This window comes from Trichosurus vulpecula, chromosome 1, assembly GCF_011100635.1.
Source record: "Trichosurus vulpecula isolate mTriVul1 chromosome 1, mTriVul1.pri, whole genome shotgun sequence".
Classification (NCBI taxonomy): Eukaryota; Metazoa; Chordata; class Mammalia; order Diprotodontia; family Phalangeridae; genus Trichosurus; species Trichosurus vulpecula.
This window is the reverse complement of record NC_050573.1, coordinates 324067123-324086550: the sequence shown is the minus strand read 5'-3', so window position 1 is coordinate 324086550 and position 19428 is coordinate 324067123. Positions and strand designations below refer to the sequence as shown.

At 37.0% G+C, this 19428-nt stretch overlaps 1 protein-coding gene across 1 annotated transcript in view; it reads right to left on the bottom strand.

Annotated features, from left to right (window-relative positions):
* CDH10 (cadherin 10) overlaps positions 1–19428 on the bottom strand; it is an 88951-nt gene that overhangs the window by 16496 nt on the left and 53027 nt on the right. The window contains exons 7-8 of the mRNA XM_036744937.1: positions 19049–19185; positions 10178–10299 (exon numbers count right to left, since the gene is read on the bottom strand). Of these exons, the coding sequence (XP_036600832.1) occupies positions 10178–10299; positions 19049–19185 (259 nt within the window). The remainder of the gene's footprint in view (positions 1–10177; positions 10300–19048; positions 19186–19428) is intronic.

Below are 19428 nucleotides of genomic sequence, written 5' to 3'. Positions count from 1 at the left end.
ATTTCAAAGATCTCTAATTTATTTGGCTTTAGCACTACCTCAAACAGCACAGGTCACAACCTCTCTCTAGAATTTAGACATTTCCGAGGATCAGATATTTATTATCCTGTGGAAAATTTGGTGAAAAGTTTCTCTGAATTTAGTTTGAATCCGGGCTTATCCTTTGACACCAGGCTGATGAGCCTACACTTAACATCTCTCCAATTTGGTCAATATAATATAGCTTCATTTCTACTTGCAAAGCCTTCAAGGACTCAGGTTAACTCCAATGCTACAAAGAGGCATTGGAATAGGACTTTAATAAAAGGTCCACTTTCATATATAAAGAAAGCCTTTGAAAGAATGGTCTATGCAAAAGTTGGGGTTTTCTTTTAGGGAAAAAAAGCAATGAGAGGACAATAGTTAAGCTTTGGTAGATAATTCTCTATAACAGATTGCATATTCATAGTCACAAAATTGAGAGGTATAAAAAATTTGAGATCTTACTGTATCCTTTCTTTGTTGATTAAAAAACAAAAACAAATAACGGGAAAACTACCTTAAAAGCTCTCATCCATGGTGTATGCACTTTTATACTGCTGCCTGATACAAAAGACTTATTTTGTCAAGACCAAAATTTTCTTAGTTGTGTTCTATAACTTCAAGGGAACAGAATGATTTTCAATGAATTTTTAAAAAGGTACATTCCACAAAAGAAAAAGAAGAAACACATCTCTACAACACGCTATAAAATATTAGCAATAATGATACATAGATGGGTTCGCAGACTGTTGTTTGTCCTTCATTCTCAAAGAGAACCATGACGTCAGGGAGATGATGACATGACTTGCAATTAAATCTAAAATGAGTGAGGGAGGGCTGTACAAAGTCACCAGCCTCACTTTCTCCTCCAGAACAATCTGGATCCAGGGGCCAGATATTTACCAGGACAACTGGAGATGGCCCACAATGGAGTAGGAGACCTTGGCCCTTTTAAGCTAAGGTGATTTCATGGAATATAACTGTTAACAGCATCAGCACAAAGAGAGGCCCCATAGCATAGAGGGTAGAGGATTACTTGTGAAGTCAAGAGATCTGGGTTTAAATCTTTCCACTCACATACATTAGTTGTGTGACTATGAGGAAATCACTTAAACCCTCAGGGTGTCAGGCAACCATTTTTGGGCCTGTGGTTTTATTGGTATAGGGAATTCCCAATGAAGAAGCTGCCTGTACTAATTCAGTTTGGTATTTTCTAGTCAAGGTATAGTCTCAGAGATTTGCCTGTGGCAAAGAAAAATTAAGTGACCTATGCAGGATAACATGAACAGTATGTGTCAGAGACAAAAATTGAAGTAAGGGCTTTCTGACTCTCAGGCTGGAGGTCTATCCTTCCATGCTGTGTTATCACTTTTGAGTCAAATTTCAAAGATTACAAATTATAGACAAGTTGCTTTACCTCCATCAGTAGAGGGAGTTTTTAATGCCAATATCTTAACACTGATTAAAATAAAGATTATCACTTGCTCTCCACATGTACTTTCAAAAACTAATTAGAAGATGAGATTTTATTAGGCAGAAAGCTTATTCAAAGTATAAAAAAGGAGCTGGTAGTGGGTAAATGGTCTTGATACAATGGGGAGAAAAATAGTGGCAAAAATAATAATATTAAAAGGAATTTTGTAACTGTTAGTTACATTCAAAATAAATGTAGGTATTTTAAATTTAAATGAAATATAGGTAATTTAAAAGATAAGGAGAAAACTGTATTTACCATATAGATAGCAAAGTCCTGATCAGATAGTTAAATCCATTTGTAAAATTAAAATTCTAAATCACAATTGATGGTGCAGATGAGACCTTAGTTTTCAATAATTCAGGAAGTTCATGCAGCCCCAGAAGGCAGAGCTGACTCATATTGAAAAGATAACTCGATGCCAACTACAATCATTCTACATGAACTTGAATACAAATCTACACTAAAATATACCACCAAGTCACCATACTGCCTTGACATGAAGACCTCCAGTGAGAAGAAACCCACTAGAATCTATATGGCTGCCCATTCCACTTTTGAACAGCTTCTGCCTTTTCTATACATCAAGTATAAATCCAGCTGTCTGGGCATCCTTATATTTTTTATTGTTAAATTTGTATTATAAGACCTAGCAAATAGATGCTGAATAAATGGTTGCTGAATTAATCTGAAGGGAGGTTTTCCTTTGGATCTTGTAATATTTCAAATATTTCAACAAGCAAATTAAACACCTAAATTTTAATCTCCTATGTTTGCTTTTTAGTAATTTTTTTCTAATACTATGTCTTAGATGATATCTTTTGGAAGTCTTCAGTGAAAAAGGGGTGTGTGTGTGGGGGGGTGAGTGTTTCATTGCCCATTGCATCACCTGAAATGTATATTTTTTTTGGTTGCAATTTTTCATGATTTCAGCCAGATAGTATAAACTAACAACATCGATGTTAAAAAGACAACTGTTAACTATACAGCAGCAAGTATGTTAGGATAATTGAAAGCACTATTTGATTTCCTGGATATGATTCAATCTAGTTTCTGCCTCCTATTCAATTCTGAGCCAAACTTGTTGTCTATCTGCAAGAACTATCTGAAATGTATATACAGTTGGAACAATTCTGTTCTACATGTCAAAATCTGGATGATAATTTTTTTTCCTCTTCCCTTCTCTCCCCTTCTGAAGGGTTAATAGGTGTCCTTTGGATTTTAACAATTTCCCTTAAAAAGTTACATAGTATTCTAGAAATCAATGCAATTAGTACAATGTCATCAACAAATGGAAGGATTCAGAGAACCTGTTTAGAATCTACAAAGTATATCTTTCAGGACATGGGCAAAAACCCCAGGTGAACATTTGTCTCCCTATTTTATGCCTCCATAATTACCACCATAATTACAGTTGCTAGAAATTGATGATCAGCTCACGAAACAACAATATTCTATTAAGTAATCAAAGCTATTCACTGATATAAAAGTTCAAGGTGAAATTGACTTTAGTTATACTTGCATTATACTTTCATTGAAAGGCTTACAGACCAATTATGATTTCAAACCAGTACATCATTCTTAGCACAACAGATTTCAATTAACAGCCATTGCAAACATATTGTTAGTTAAAATAATCCATTTGAAAGAGTTTGTCTTTATGAAATTACATAAATTAAAAGCATTGTAAACATGTACAAATATTTTAATTTCATTATTTAATTGAAATTACCCTGTCTGTGGTTACCAATCATCTTTTAAATTTTCAAATGTTTTCTCAAGCCTCATGCTTCTTGGCCCCCGAACATTTTGACAGTACTGCTCATTCTCTCTTCATGGAAAATCTTTTCTCTCTAGCTTTTCATGACACTAATCACTACTTTTCCTCCTTCTTCTTATTTGACTTCTTTTTAGTCTCCCTTGCCAGATCTTCACCCACGTTGTGCTGACTAAACATCAACTTCTCCCAAGGCTCTGTCTTGGCACCACTTCCCTTTTCCCTATGTGCTATCTTGCTTGGTGATTTCATCGGCTCCAGTAGGTTTAATTATCATATTTAAGTAGATTATTCCCAGATCAATTTATCCAGGCTTCATCTCTCTCCTGAGCTCTAGTTCTATATTGTCAAGGCCTTTTTGACATTCCATAATGTATGTTTTCAGGTATTGCAAACTCAACATGTTCAAAACAGAATTCATTATCTCTTGTCCCCACACCCACCTACCAATTTTTCTCTTTTTCCATTCTTCCTATTACTGTCAAGGGTACCATCATCCTGCCAGTCACCTAGACTCACAACCTAGGTGTCATCCTTTTCTACTTCTCATTTCTACTCACTAAATATATTTACTCTGTTGTACATTCTTGTTGTTTCTACTTTTCACATCATTGCTCATATTTTTCTTCTTATCTCCACTCAATATAGGCCTCAATTATCTCTTGCCTAGACTATTTCAATTAATTTGTAATTGGTCTGTCTCCTTCAATACTCTCCTCATTTCAGTAAATGCTCCACTCAACTGCCAAAGTGGTTTTCCTGAAGCAAAGTGGTGACCATGTCACTGCCTTCCCTACTAAATAAACTATAGTGATTTTCTTTTACCTCCAGGATCAAATATAAGATATTCTATTAGACCATTTTAACCAGAAAACTTCCTACTGTATTCATCATCTTACATATTACTCTCCTATACACTCTCTACTTGCCATTTTCTCTCACACAACACCCCATCTCCTGACTGTTAACTTGCACTGATGCCTAAGATACTCACTTTCCTTATCTCTAACTCCTAGATTCTTTGACTTCCTTTAAGACAGTTCAAATTACATAGTCTTTGAGAAGCCTTTCCCTGCTGCACATCTTTTACCTCATTGCTAGCACCTTCGTCCAGAAATTACCTTTGATTTACTAACTAAATAGGCAGATTATATACTTATGCACATAAATATACACACGTATGTAGTTTGCAAACTACATAAAACAAGATATACATATATACATATGTATCAACAATGTTACTTGCAGCTACTGTGGAGGTATAAGGCCAATAACACCAGCACACAGGAGGGTTGATAGCACTGGTTTTTGATCTGCTTTTCTAAAGGAAAGCAACTTTAAGGGGTCAATAATCTTACTTTAATTAAACATACATATATCATTCACTTAGCTCAGGGGAAAAAGTCACCACTCTGAACTTCAGAGCAAATACAAACAGACATTACAAACAGAGAAAATAATACAAATCAATAGACAGGCTTCTAACTGTCCGACCATAGGAATACATACATAGTTACCAGCGACAAAAGCACCAACATCTGGGTTTTCAAAGCTGGGGGGCTCCTTAATGTCTATCCAGAGTCTTGTCTGGCCAAATCACATGAACATTCTTCCAATGAGTAAGCCCCAAACAAAATGCTAACCTCAGAATATATATACTATTTCCAATCAACGACGCTTGATTCAATCAAAGGCACTTGATTGCCTTAGTGCTAAGAAGTACTCCAAAAGAAAAAAAAAGCAAAAAGTCCCACTTTGCTTGCCATTACAACATATACAGACAAATGAATGCATATATGCATGTATACATATAGGTTTACACACATAGCTTGCTGTATACAAGTGTATGTTTACATATGTATGTATATACCCACCTATATGTATACATGTGTGTATGTGTTTATACCTAATTATTTGCATGTTTTCTCCTCTCTGGATATGAGCTCCTTGAATAGAAAGATCATACATTAGTGCGTGAAGGGTTTTTATTTTGCTTTGGAATTTCAAATAGTTAGCACAGTGACAGACTACAGAATAAGTGTTTAATAAATGCCTGTTGAATGACTGGTTTTTATTTCAAAATCTTTTTGTACCTTCCAGATACAACATAGTCTGCTTCCTAGGGATATGTAAATAAGATCTGCCATGTTCATTAGGGAACTAGGTGGCACAGTAGATACAGTGTTGAACCTACAGTTATAAAAAACTGGGTTCAAATACCACTTTAGATTTTTACTAGCTGTGTGACTCTGGGCAAGTCACTTAACTTATCTGGCTCCATTTCCTCACCCTCAAAATGGGGCTAAAATAGTACATCACTCACAGGGCAGTTATGATGATAAAGTGAGATATTTGTAATGTGTTTTCCAAACCTTAAAAGAGCTTTACAAACGGTAGCTATTGGGGTGCGGAGCCAAGATGGCAGCTGGAAAGCAGGGACTAGCGTGAGCTCCCTGCTAAGTCCCTCCAAAAACCTATAAAAAATGGCTCTGAATCAATTCTAGAACTGCAGAACCCACAAAATAGCATAGGGAAGCAGGGCTCCAGCCCAGGACAGCCTGGATGGTCACTGGGTGAGGTCTATTGCACATGGAGCTGGGAGCAGAGCAGAGCAGAGCCCAACATTGGCCACATGGAACAACCAGACAAGGAGCCAGGTGGAGAAGGCCCTAGCACCGTAAATCAGTGAGCTGTGGCAGTTGCCAGACTTCTCAACCCACAAACACCAAAGACAACAGAGAAGAACTGCAGAACCCAAGAAATAGCGGAGGGAAGCAGGGCTCTAGCCCAGGACAGCCTGGATGGTCTCTGGGTAAGGTCTATTGCACATGAGGCTGAGAGTGGAGCAGAATGGAGCAGAACCCAATATGGGCAGCGGCAGGACCAACCAGACCAGGAGCAGGGAGGAGCCAGTTCTAGCACCCTGAATCAGTGAGCTGTGGCAGTTACCAGACTTCTCAACCCACAAACACCAAAGACAACAGAGAAGGTTAATGGGAAAAGCTGCTGGGAACAGGGTAATAGAGCTCGGGGTTCAGCCACCGCCCTGGGGGCAGCAGAGGTGGGGCAGCTACAAAACTACAGTTGCAGTTTCTTCTGGCCCCAGGCCCACCTGGTGGGAGGAATTAAGTGGCACATCAGAGCAGGAGTGCAGAGCTGGCTTAAGATCTGAGTTCAGTCCGGGTCAGGGGTTCCTGGGGAAGAAGGAGTGCTGGTGTGGTAGAACTGGCTGTAATAGATCTGAAAACAACAGCACATCCCCGCCAGCTTGAAACATAGTATTCTTTACTCTACAAGCAGTCATACCCCGACGAAAAACCCAAGGGTCAAGTAAGATGGCTGGGAACATGGCCAGGCAGCGAAAACACACCCAGATTCAGTCTCAGACTTTGGAATCTTTCTTTGGTGACAAAGAAGACCAAAACATACAGACAGAAGAAGTCAACAAAGTCAAAGAGCCTACAACAAAAGCCTCCAAGAAAAACATGAACTGGTCTCAGGCCATGGAAGAGCTCAAAAAAGGATTTGGAAAAGCAAGTTAGAGAAGTAGAGGAAAAATTGGGAAGAGAAATGGGAATGATGTGAGAAAACCATGAAAAACAAGTCAATGACTTGCTAAAGGAGACCCCAAAAAAATACTGAAGAAAACAACACCTTAAAAATAGACTAACTCAAATGGCAAAAGAGCTCCAAAAAGCCAATGAGGAGAAGAATGCCTTGAAAGGCAGAATTAGCCAAATGGAAAAGGAGGTCCAAAAGACCACTGAAGAAAATACTACCTTAAAAATTAGATTGGAGCAAGTGGAAGCTAGTGACTTGATGAAGAATCAAGATATTATAAAACAGAACCAAAGGAATGAAAAAATGGAAGACAATTTGAAATATCTCATTATTGGAAAAACCATTGACCTGGAAAATAGATCCAGCAGAGATAATTTAAAAATTATTGGACTACCTGAAAGCCATGATCAAAAAAAAAAGCCTAGATATCATCTTCCAACAAATTATCAAGGGGAACTGCCCTGATATTATAGAGCCACAGGGCAAAAGAAGAATTGAAAGAACCCACTGATCGCCTCCTCAAATAGATCCCAAAAAGAAATTTCCTAGGAATATTGTCGCCAAATTCCAGAGCTCCCAGATCAAGGAGAAAATATTGCAAGCAGTGAGAAAGAAACAATTTGAGTATTATGGAAACATAATTAGAATAACCCAAGATCTAGCAGCTTCTACATTAAGAGATCGAAGGGCTTGGAATACAATATTCCGGAGATCAGTGGAGCTAGGATTAAAACCAAGAATCACCTACCCAGCAAAACTGAGTATCATGCTCCAAGGCAAAATATTGACTTTCAATAAAATAGAGGACTTTCAAGCTTTCTCAGTGAATAGACCAGAGCTGAATAGAAAATTTGACTTTCAAACACAAGAATCAAGAGAAGCATGAAAAAGTAATCAAGAAAAAGAAATCGCAAGGGACTTACTAAAGTTGAACTGTTTTGTTTACATTCTTACATGGAAAGATGATGTGTATGATTCATGAGACCTCAGTATTAGGCTAGCTGAAGGGAATATGGATATATGTGTGTGTCTGTGTGTGTGTGTGTCTGTGTGTGTATGTATATATATATATAGAGAGGTGTATGTGTTTATGTGTATATGTATGTGTGTATGTATACATATATACATACATATATATATATATACATATATATATATATATATATATATATATATATATATATATAGAGAGAGAGAGAGAGAGAGAGAGAGAGAGAGAGAGAGGGCACAGGGTGAGTTGAATATGAAGGGATGATATCTAAAAAAAAATAAAATCAAATTAAGGAATGAGAGAGGAATATATTGAGAGAGGGAGAAAGGGAGAGATAAAATGGGGTAAATTATCTCGCATAAAAGTGGCAAGAAAAAGCAGTTCTGTAGGAAGGGAAGAGAAGGCAGGTGAGGGGGAATGAGTGAATCTTGCTCTCATCAGATTTTACTTGAGGAGGTTAATACCATATACACTCAATTGGGTATCTTATCCCACAGGAAAGAAGGAAGAAGAAGATAAAAAAGGGGGGATGATAGAAGGGAGGGCAGATGAGGGAGGAAGTAATCAAAAACAAACACTTTCGAAAAGGGACAGGGTCAAGGGAAAAAATTCAATAAAGGGGGATAGGTTAGGAAGGGGCAAAATATAGTTAGTCTTTCACAACATGAGTATTGTGGAAGGATTTTACACAATGATACGCATGTGGCCTATGTTGAATTGCTTGACTTCTTAGGGAGGGAGGGTGGGAAGGGAAGAGGGGAGAGAATTTGGAGCTCAAAGTTTTAAAAACACATGTTCAAAAACAAAAAAAAAAGTTTTTGCATGCAACTAGAAAATAAGATACACAGGCAATGGGGCGTAGAAATTTATCTTTCCCTCCAAGAAAGGAAGGGAAAAGGGGATGGGTGGGGAGTGGGGTGACTGAAGAGAGGGCTGACTGGGGAACCAGAATATACGTGGGGGGATGGTAGAAATGGGGAGTAAGTTTGTAATTCAAACTCTTGTGAAAATCAATGCTGAAAATTAAATATATTAAATAAATTAAATTTCAAAAATGGTAGCTATCATTATTAAACTGAGACTGTCGAAACAAATATATAGGGAATTTACTTTTGTAGATCTATTGTTCCTGTATATATAGGATTATTAGTCTATTCATATGTAAAAGACAGACAACGTAAATATAGGTTTAAAATTTTAAGCTGCTGCCTTTGGGGATGGTCAACTGGAATACGGTAACCATAGGCAAAGAATAAACATATGGCGGGGGAACAACTTCAAGAGTTAAAACAGAAATATTAAGAAAGCTTACAGGCCATTAAAACGACCTAAGTATAGTATTCTGGATTTCAATACAACATTAACCAAACAAGGCATATAAATAAGATGAACTCCAGTTTTCCATAGCATTTGAAAGGAAAAATAAAATCCAGTTGACACAATTTTACCATTTCAAAACCTGTATAAGCACTGTTGAATTTGTTTGATTATTCAATAGGAAGAATTTGAGAGATTGGGTAATGTAATTTGCATAAAAATGTAATAGTGACATTGATGTTTATAAAGACCATGAAATGATGTCAAAACATAATGTGGTGCTGTGATGGGTTCTCTTTCTTTAAACATTTTTTTTTGATTCTCAATTATTATTTATAACATTCTGCTTCCTTCTGTGAAGATAGTGCTGAAACCAATTAAGAGCATTTCATTCAGATTCACACGTTCAGCCTTTTCAAACAACAAAATGAGTCTACTGAAGCAAAGGTTTTAGGAGTAAATACATAAAGCTGATTCAGGGAGATTTTTATAAAGAAATATGTCATTAGATAATTTCATGTTGCTGTAATTCTGAAATTTAATGCATATATCTAAAGTTTGGTTCCTCTTTCACTACCACATGGACATATTTTAATTCCAATTCTATATCCTGGAATTGAATGAATCTCTTTCTATCCTTTTGGATCTGTTCCTATCCTTTAATTCTCTCTGTGTCTTCCATTGCTTTCACTTACCCTCTTCATCTAGTGGTTTTCTATATTTATCTGAAAAAGCAGAAGGATTTTCTTTTGCTTTTCAAAGAGTCTGGAAATTGCTTGTACCTACCCACTCACTGCCTTGTGGTGGCAAACAGCTACAACTTCCATAAGACTTTAAGAACCATTGAAAACGAATTAAGGATCCTATCACAATCCTTACAAATCTATCTTTTTCTCACTTTCTGTCTTGTCTCTGTCTGTCTCTTACTCTCTTTCCACACTCTCTCTTTTATCCCTCTGAATGTTCCCATTAATAAGGTATTATTTTTATAAAAAAGTTAAAAAATTATTATGATTGTTACATTTCAGACACTTACTTGTCCGGGTCTTGCATTCTCACATACAAAAGTGTCATAGAACACAGCAAACTGTGGAGCATTGTCATTGACATCCAAAATTCTGACAAAAACTGCTACACGGGTTGTCTCTTTTGGGTTGTCTAGGAGAGGGAAAGAAAAACCTTGATTTGCTATCAACAGATATATGTAGAAGCTAATAGGAACTGTCAGTGCTAGCTATCATTCAGGGGAACATCCTCTGTGCCAGAATTAAGTTTTTGGGTTTATTTTTCTACAAGTGAAAATTAGAATGTTCTTAAGTAAATAAACATTAGTTCTGCTCTATTATAATACAATAAAATGTAACACATTAAAATAGCATGTTAGAATAATTAAATAGCAATGATTTCAGTTATTTTGGGGCTCATGTTATTCTTCTGGAAAATACATTTAAATAATTATTGAAAATATTTCAGCTTTTATATGGTGGGCATATTGTGTTTATTAGCTTACTTAAAAGACAGCATGTAAATGTGAAAATCCAAATAGAAGTTGTATAGTGTTTATTTTAGGCATTAGTTCAACCACATGAAGTTACCTAAGCATCTTCTTATTTTAAGAATTAATCATAGTAAGGGAACAAGATGTAGTAGAGGAAATATACTATACAGGCTGTCCCAGAAGTCTTAATGCAGTTTTAAGCTATTAAAGTTTAAAACTACCCTAAGGCTTCTGGGATACCCTGTATTTTGAGAGAACACCTGAGTTTGAATGAAGGCTATGTAATTTACTAAATGTAGGACCTTGGGCAAATCACTTCAGGTCTCTGAAACTCATCTGTAAAATAAGAAGGCAAGACTAGGTGACTTAGGATCATAGTTCTAAAAGTGATGTTAGAGATTACCTAGTTTAATCCTCTCATTTTAAAGATGAAGTTTAACTGAGGTCTAGAAAGGTTTAGTGACTCGCCTTTCTTAACACAGGCAATAACCGTTAGAGGCAGCATTTGAACCCAGTTCTTCTGACTTTAAAGTCAGTGTGCCTTCCACTGCCAAGAACTTCCCTTCTAAACTCATTCAGTTCTGAATCTATGACCCTCTAGATCAGGGGTGGGGAACCTGCAACCTTGAGGACACATGTGTCAAATCATTTGTTCTGTAAAGTTTGGATTCAGTCAAAAGACCACACATGAGGACCTAGATGGCTACACGTGGCCTCAAGGCTGCAGGTTCCCTATTCCTGCAGATGATACTCTTGCTATGTTATCCTCAAACACTAGGTGTAGCAATTAAAATGCTATTATTGCTATTGTAGTTGTTAATAGCTAGAATTATATTGTGCCCACCTAATTACCTGCTCACTCCTCTGCAAGGAAGTGCAGTGATAGGGTCTGGACCTGGGATGCCACTGGTATATAGAACTCCTAGATGAGAAACTCCCTTTTTCAATGACAGGCACCTTCTCTGAAAATTACGCACTTAGAGATTTGCTGAGCGCACTAAGTGGTTAAGTACTTGCACACAGAAGCACTACCAGTATTTGTCAGGGGCAGGACTTGAACTCAGTGCTTATAGTCTTCAAGGTCAGCTCTTTATCCATTCTGCCCTGCTGTCTCTTAAAGATATAAAAATATATATGTGTGTGTATATATATATATATATATTTTTTTTTTCACCAAAATGTTAAAATACTCATACTTTTACATTTGTATGACCTGCATTATTACCCAGGGCTAAATAGCTGATTAGGTGTTTACAAGGGTTGGAGTGGGGGAGGGGAGGAAGTGGTTTGAATTAGATTTATCAAGGAAAATAGATCTGAATCTAACATCTCAATCTGCCATTTAGTGGCTGTGTGGGCTTGGACAAGGCAATCAACCTCTGGATCCCAGATTCCTTCCCTATTCAGTATTATGAAACTCTAAAACTGTGACACTATGATTTTTTGTTTTAACATTTCCTTTCTACCACTTCATATTCACCACCTTTTTCAAGACCTGGCTCAGATTTCAGCTGGTCCATGCAACCTCTTTTGATCACTTTCTTCTTACTCCATCTTAAAGGTCCCCTTATTCATATATTCAGTCTATGCCATGGCTTTCACATGTGTGGCTCCACTATTCTAATTCAAGAATATTTTGGATCTTCTTTTCCTTTGTGGCCTTCATCCGCACTTCTGCTCCAAAGTTACCAGGACTTTAATATTCTTGAGAAGGGAGACTTATACTTTTAATTTTCATACAGGACCTAGAGGATATGCTCTGCACACAATAGACACTTCTGTATTTCTCCATTTATTGCCCTGTATAGTTATGTGCAAAAGGCACATGGGAAGGTCTGAGAAATATGTGTAGAAGAATGAGGAGATAAGACTGTTCTTTCCCTATGCCATAGCTGTGCTCAAACATCTTGCAATCTAGGGGAGGTGCCTTCATACACATCCCTTCTATATTCTCTGGCATCTCTTCCAGAGATTCTCCTCCTCCTCTTCCTTCTTCTTCTTTTTCTCTTCCTCCTCCTTTTTCTTTCTTTCATATGCATAGTGATAGTCACTTTCAAAAATCTTCATGTAAGGATAACAGTTCCATTGGTAGCAGGTTTACTCTTCCTACCACAAAGAATTACAAAAAAAGCAGAGGAATCTCCTCCCCCTGCTTCAGCCTTCATTCCTAGGAGGATGTCTGGAGTAGTGGATAGAATAATGGGCAGAAAGTCATAAATATCTGTGTTCAAATCCTTCTTCAGACACTTAAGCTGTGAACTTAATTTCCATCTGCCTCAGTTTCCTCAAATATAAAATTGAGATCATAATAGCACCAGCTTCAACAGGGGTGACATGAAGATCAAACGAAATACCTGGAAAATTGCTTATCACAGTGTCTGGTTGGTACATAGTAAGCAGTTAATAAATGCTTGTTTCCCATATTCCTTCTTTATATGAAGCTGGGACTTAAAGCTGCTTCAATCTTTTGACATTGGAGTTTTCAAACTGATAGGTAATTCACAGCAATTGTAACACCACAAAGCATCCCAAGATGAAATTCACTTATTCAGAATTTAGCTTCTCAGTTTCTTCATATACAAAATAAAAAGGTCTGGACTAGATGGTCTCTAAAATCCCATCTAGCTTGCCCATTCTCTATGGTTGTTTCATACCTATATTCCATTTGGTAACCAAAATACTTCACATTTCTTTCACTCTTCATAGTTTATTCACAAAAGCTCTGAGAGACGCTATTAATTTCCTTTAGCAAATAGAGTTCATTCAGTTATAATATATAATTGTAATTTTCAACCTGGCCTCACCAAGTGATACTTTTAATGATATTTCTGGAAAAGGAGTATTTTTATTAACTTCATTTTGCCAATAAAGAAACTGAGGCTCTGGTAGTCTTACAGCCAGTAAATGGCAGAGGCAGGCCTAGAGCTTAGGTAATCTGGGTAAATCAGAATTCTGGCTTAACACTTTCACCCTGTTGCCTTTGTAATTGGCCTTGCCACATTTGTATAAGACAAATGAAAGTGTTCCATGGAAACAATTTGAAGGAGTGTACTCAAACCATTTTAACTCTTATTGTTGTTTTCCAAAACAGAAGAAAAGGGTGGGGAGGCATTAAGGTCTTAAGCCTTTGTTTCAATGATCAGTATAAACATGGGAAACTTCCTTATACTCCAGAAGAATCCTAGGGCTCTGTCTTCAGAGCTAAACCTAGAGGAAACTCAAGGTAATTATATAAAACATACAGATGTTTAGCAGTTTTTGTAATATACTGTTTCTTTCTTCTGTAATACAAGGAAAATTAGGAACCCCTGAGAAACCCCTAGCTACTGACAAGCACCCCCAGAAAGAATGGACTCAGATATCTTTGGCATTTAGCAAACCCCCTGGGACTCCATGACTCCACCAAGGAATCTCAATAGATAGGACCATCCCACTGAAGGATAACCTGGCAGATCCTTTCTAGCAGATATCCCTGGGGCTCTGTGACTCCACCAAGGAATGTAAATGAGATTATCCCACTAGTAAGATAACCTGACTGAATCTTTTGATCAGCCAGGACCTTTGTTCCTGTTCCCCCCCCCCACTCTGTACCCCCATATCCTATATAAGCCAAGCCATCACCCCAACACATTTGCCATTGATTTGTGGTGCCGTACCCCGATGGCCACTGGCTAATAAATTCTCCACTTAAAACTTATACTCTGTGGTGTGTCTCGCTGGCTTCTGGTACAACATTTTGGAGGCCCCAGAGAGATGAGGCAGTATTTCGTGTTACCGCCCTGGAGACACACACAGAATTCCGGACCTCAACAGGGAGTCTCTGCCCCCGATCCACCTTCTCTCACTTCAGAGGGCTGGCTCCTGGGGATTTCTTTTCCTAGGACTCTGATGTGGAGTGATGGTCTCGGAGAATGGGCTCTTTGCTGACCTGTCCCTTTTTGGCCTATGAAGAATTCTGGTTTTGTAGACCTGTAGAGGTAAGGTTTTTCTGGTTTGGTTTCTGGTTTGGGGCTAGCCATTTGGGTCTCTGTTATCATGCTAAATCCTGATGAGGGTGTGGTACAGAGCTAGGGGGGCTGGGATGCCACCCTTCCTATTGGGGTGTGGGAAGATTGGGGGTCCTATCCCTAAGGAGGAAATCTGGTTCACTTTTCTTTCCTCCGAGGGGACCTGCTTAACCTTCAGTCAACTCATGCCATTTGGTTTTCTGTTTTGTGTTGGGGTGTGGGGAGATTGAGGGTCCTATCCCTAAGGAGGAAATCTGGTTCACTTTCCTTTCCTCCGAGGGGACCTGTTTAACCTTCAGTCAACTCATACCATTTGGTTTTCTGTTTTGTGTTGAGGTGTGAGAGAGGTTGGGGGTCGTATCTTTGAGGAGGAAATCTTTCCTCTGAGGGGACCTGTTTGGCCTTCAATTCGATCCACACCATGAATTCTGTTGCGTTTTGAGTTCATCTCTGTTTACGTGTGTCAATTGTGAAATGTCTATGTTTTGTTAAAAAAATCTGAAACAGAGGCAGCCAGAGATATCAGGCTGCCACTAGGGAAACAGACTTCCTTCTTTGTGGCTCCCGTTTGGCCAACGTGGAACTACGGGGAATAGGTTAAAATTTGGCAAATTCTGGGTTTTAAATTGTTAAAAGTTTGGAAATTGGTTAGTTGAAGCCAGGCCCCACCTAGGGAGGAGCCTTTAGAAAACTAAAAGGGATTTTTTTTTTCCTGCTCTTATCTTCCTTGCGAGTCCAAAAAAAATCCTTTCAGGCATTTTTGTATAAGATGAAGCTTGGAAAAAGTGGATGCAAAATTAGGTTTCTCTTTCTTTCATAAGTTCATTCATGGCCAGGCAAAAGTTCCTATACCTGGGCCAGAGGTAGTGGTGCTAAAGAATATACAGCTAAATAAAGTGTATTTGGGATGTTAATGTATTAGTATATGTGATACATGTATTTATATATTAATACATTAATATATAATACCAAAAGTAATAAGCTGAATAATTTCTATATGTGGAAATCTGGAAATGCAATAGATGTCATCTGAAAATTATTGTTTCTGTATTTCTAAACTTGCATTGTGTTCCCAAAAATTCTCTTAGATTGTGAAATTTGAGAAGACCATTGTGTGGTAAGAAATGATATTATAGCAATTTTAATCTGATTTTGATATATGTGAATTGGGTTTTTAAAGGGATGTGATAAAATTTGGAATTGTTATATGTGCTTATAACAAGTAAATAATAATACTGATATTTAACCATGAGAACAGACTTTCTGTGTGAAAAAAAGTTTTCTATTATGAGAATATATCTGGTGATTTAAAGTTATAGTTTCAAATAATGATATGAAAGATTCTCTGTGCATGGAGATTTAGAAATGTGTTCACCTAAATTGATAAAAGGGTTATTTCAAGTTTTAAAATGCACAATTATGTTTAGGGACTGGTACATTTCTAAATTGTGTAATTTGACAAACCGATGTATCAGCAATATTGAAAAATGTGGTAATCTTTTACAATGCAGGGAGTATTGAGCCTTAGAAATTAAAATGTTACCACTAGTGGTTAGGAATCAGATTTGATTTACTTATCCAACTCAGTCATGATCACTAGATTGGTAATTAATTGCAATCTGTTTCAAGTTTTAAATACATGATAATTGCTTGTGGTGTACTTATTTCTAAATTTGTTATTATATACAAATTGGTTAACATCGCATTACCTGTGCTGCTAGAGAATAATTTCTCTTATAATCTGGATGTTGTTAGATTAAGAATTGTACTTAATTAAGAAATTGAGGTTATTAACTGAAACAAGAACTTTTGAAACCATCTAGTCATGAATTCGTATCAATCTTGTGTGGTTTTCTGTGTAGAGGAATTCTTATGGAAAAAGCTTTTTTAAGTCCTGGTAAACCTTATTATTGTGATAAGGCTAATTAATTGAGTATGTAATTTATAGAAATTAAGTGTCCTCCCATTATAACACTTTTCGATTAAGGAACTTTGTAATGTCTAGGAATTCTGTGCAATATTTGAGAATGAGGACATTTGGCACCAACTTAGTTAATGAATTCCAGCATTTAAGGGTTAATTTGCTTTAAGGAAAAAGAAGGAGATGTCTATCATTTTAAAACCTTCTAAATAATTGTCTTCAGGAAAGTTTAGCAAGCATGCCTTTTAACATCAGGATAAAAAATCCTTATTAGAATTATTAGAATTAATGCTTATCTATAGAAGCGCCCATTCAATGTCTTATTCAAGTTTTTTTTTTGAGTAAGGAGGTTCACACCACAGTCTAAATTCCTTACTCCTCCCCGCCCTTAGTTTAGATAAGAAGAAAAGAATTTCACCTTAGCCCACCTGTCAGAAGGGAAGGAAAGGGGAAGGGCAGCAATAAGAGGATGGTAGGGGCCAAGAAGCCTCGAGATTCCTTGGTGGAGTCATGGAGTCCCAGGGGGTTTGCTAAATGCCAAAGATATCTGAGTCCATTCTTTCTGGGGGTGCTTGTCAGTAGCTAGGGGTTTCTCAGGGGTTCCTAATTTTCCTTGTATTACACTTCTTAGGTTGGAATTTATCATAATAAGTCCAGCAAATAGACTCCCTTAAGCATAGCTACCACCTTTAGAATTTACTGCAATGATAATAGTTAAATTCATCTCAGAAGTGCATTGGGGGCTGCTTATTTGGTTCTACTAACAAATGTTAATTTGCTCCAGCTGCCAGGGTTAATTCAGGCATCATAAGTAGCCATAATTTTCAGTCTGGCCTCAACAAATGGCATTTTTTATGATATTTCTGAAAAAGGAAGCTGAAGATAGAACTCTGTCATGATATAGTGCATCAGATAGTTTACTGGATACAAGTACTTGTCATAGGTTTTAATGTATTACTAGAAAACTTGAGAATTTAACTTCTGGGCCTGTGGCAGGTGACACATTTAGTAGCAATGTATTTTTATATCTTCTTAACACACTCAGGGGTTTTAGAGAATGCCACATTTATCATAAACCACAAAGCTTAAGGCCAAACGAAAACAACCCCTTTGTGCTACTTCTACCTCTCCCCATTTCCAGTTAATGTTCAATACCTCAAAAGACATAATAGGACACTAATTACACACACTTTGGCAGGAATGCATTTCAAACAGCAAATTTACAGACTGATTTGACTTCAGAAAAGAAAAAGTTAAGTTCATTTGTGTGTGTGTGTGTGTGTGTGTGTGTGTGTGTGTGTGTGTGTGAGAGAGAGAGAGAGAGAGACAGAGAGAGACAGACAGACAGAGGAGGAGGAAGAGGAGGAAGAGGAGAAGGAACACAAAGAAAAATTAGTATAGTTTTTTTTTTTAAACAAAGCCCTAATTATTTCTACTAGTTTTCAAAGTTAGTTTTCTCAAATTCTCTGAATCTGAAAATGCGGTTAATAGCTCCTTTGGAGCAAAGGAAGACAGCATCAAATTTGGTGTATAAAATGACATGATTCAACAGTGGTCACAGTGGAAGACCTAACCTAGATTGCTCCCACTGGGAACATCCTACTCAGCTGCTACTACTCAGTTGGAGATGGCAACAAAAACATTCTCCTTAGAATGATTTTTTAAATCTGATTTTAAAATAAATGTCTTTTTACTTTTAGGCAGAAGTTTACCCATTTAAATCTGTATTCTTGACGCTCAGAAGCCAGTTGGCTATGCCAGTGTCAGTGGTGCTGCTCCCCATTTTGGGAGAGGGAGGAGCAAGAGAGGTTCAAATCAATTTTATTTGATCTAAAACTAACCTGAAGAGTAGGCACAGTAAAAATATGGGAAGAAGCTCACTTTCTGCAGGTAGTCAGGTACTTGACCTTTACTTTCCTGAAAATTTCACCTTGATAATTTATTTTTTATTCAGTTGTATTCTTTGAATCTTGCCTTCCTAGGGCCTGATTTTTATTTAGTGTAATGTAAACCCTGATTAACTCTTACCCTAGACAGCTCTTATTAGAAGAATATGAAAAAAGATTATTGAGAAAAAAATCTTCATCTTCTTATGTTATACAGATTTATTCTTTTAAAACACTGTCTTTTATATCACAGATGGAAAGGTCTTTAGAGGCCCACACCCTCATTTTTCAAATGATGAAAATGTAGTTCAAGATGACCGGTAATTAACTGACAAGGACAGGATATGAATTTAGGTCTTTTGACTCCAAATCCAGCATTTATTTTATTCCAATTTACTACTCTGCTTACCTGGTATATAAATATCTAGTGAATCTTCCATGGGGTTGTAGTTACATAAAAATGTTATATTTATAAATTTCTATATAATTATGCTTAATTAATTTAATCAAAATACACATACTGTACATTTCTGAAAGAAACCTTTAACATAATGACCAACACCCACTCCCAATAAAGTCACATAAATAGTCTTACTGATCTCAGCTGCTATAACACTCAGATTGTGCCACTGAGATATTTCACGGTCAAGTGGCTTTGATGTATAAATCGATCCATTTCCAGAATGTATATTAAAAATCCTGTCAAGATCAGTATGACGATCCAAGGAAAACCTGAACATAACAGGCAAAGGGAAAAAAAAAATGTTTGAAGAAGTAAACAACAGTACATAGTTATGTAGACACTACCAAGAAGTTCCCCCCCCCACATACATACAATCTATATAAGTAATACAGATATGTAGATAGACAGATAGATGCATGTATGATTTATTATCATATACTTCATATATTTAACAATAAATAAAAACTATGTTCCTTGGTCATTTCATATTTGCTATCTTGAAATATGCTTTT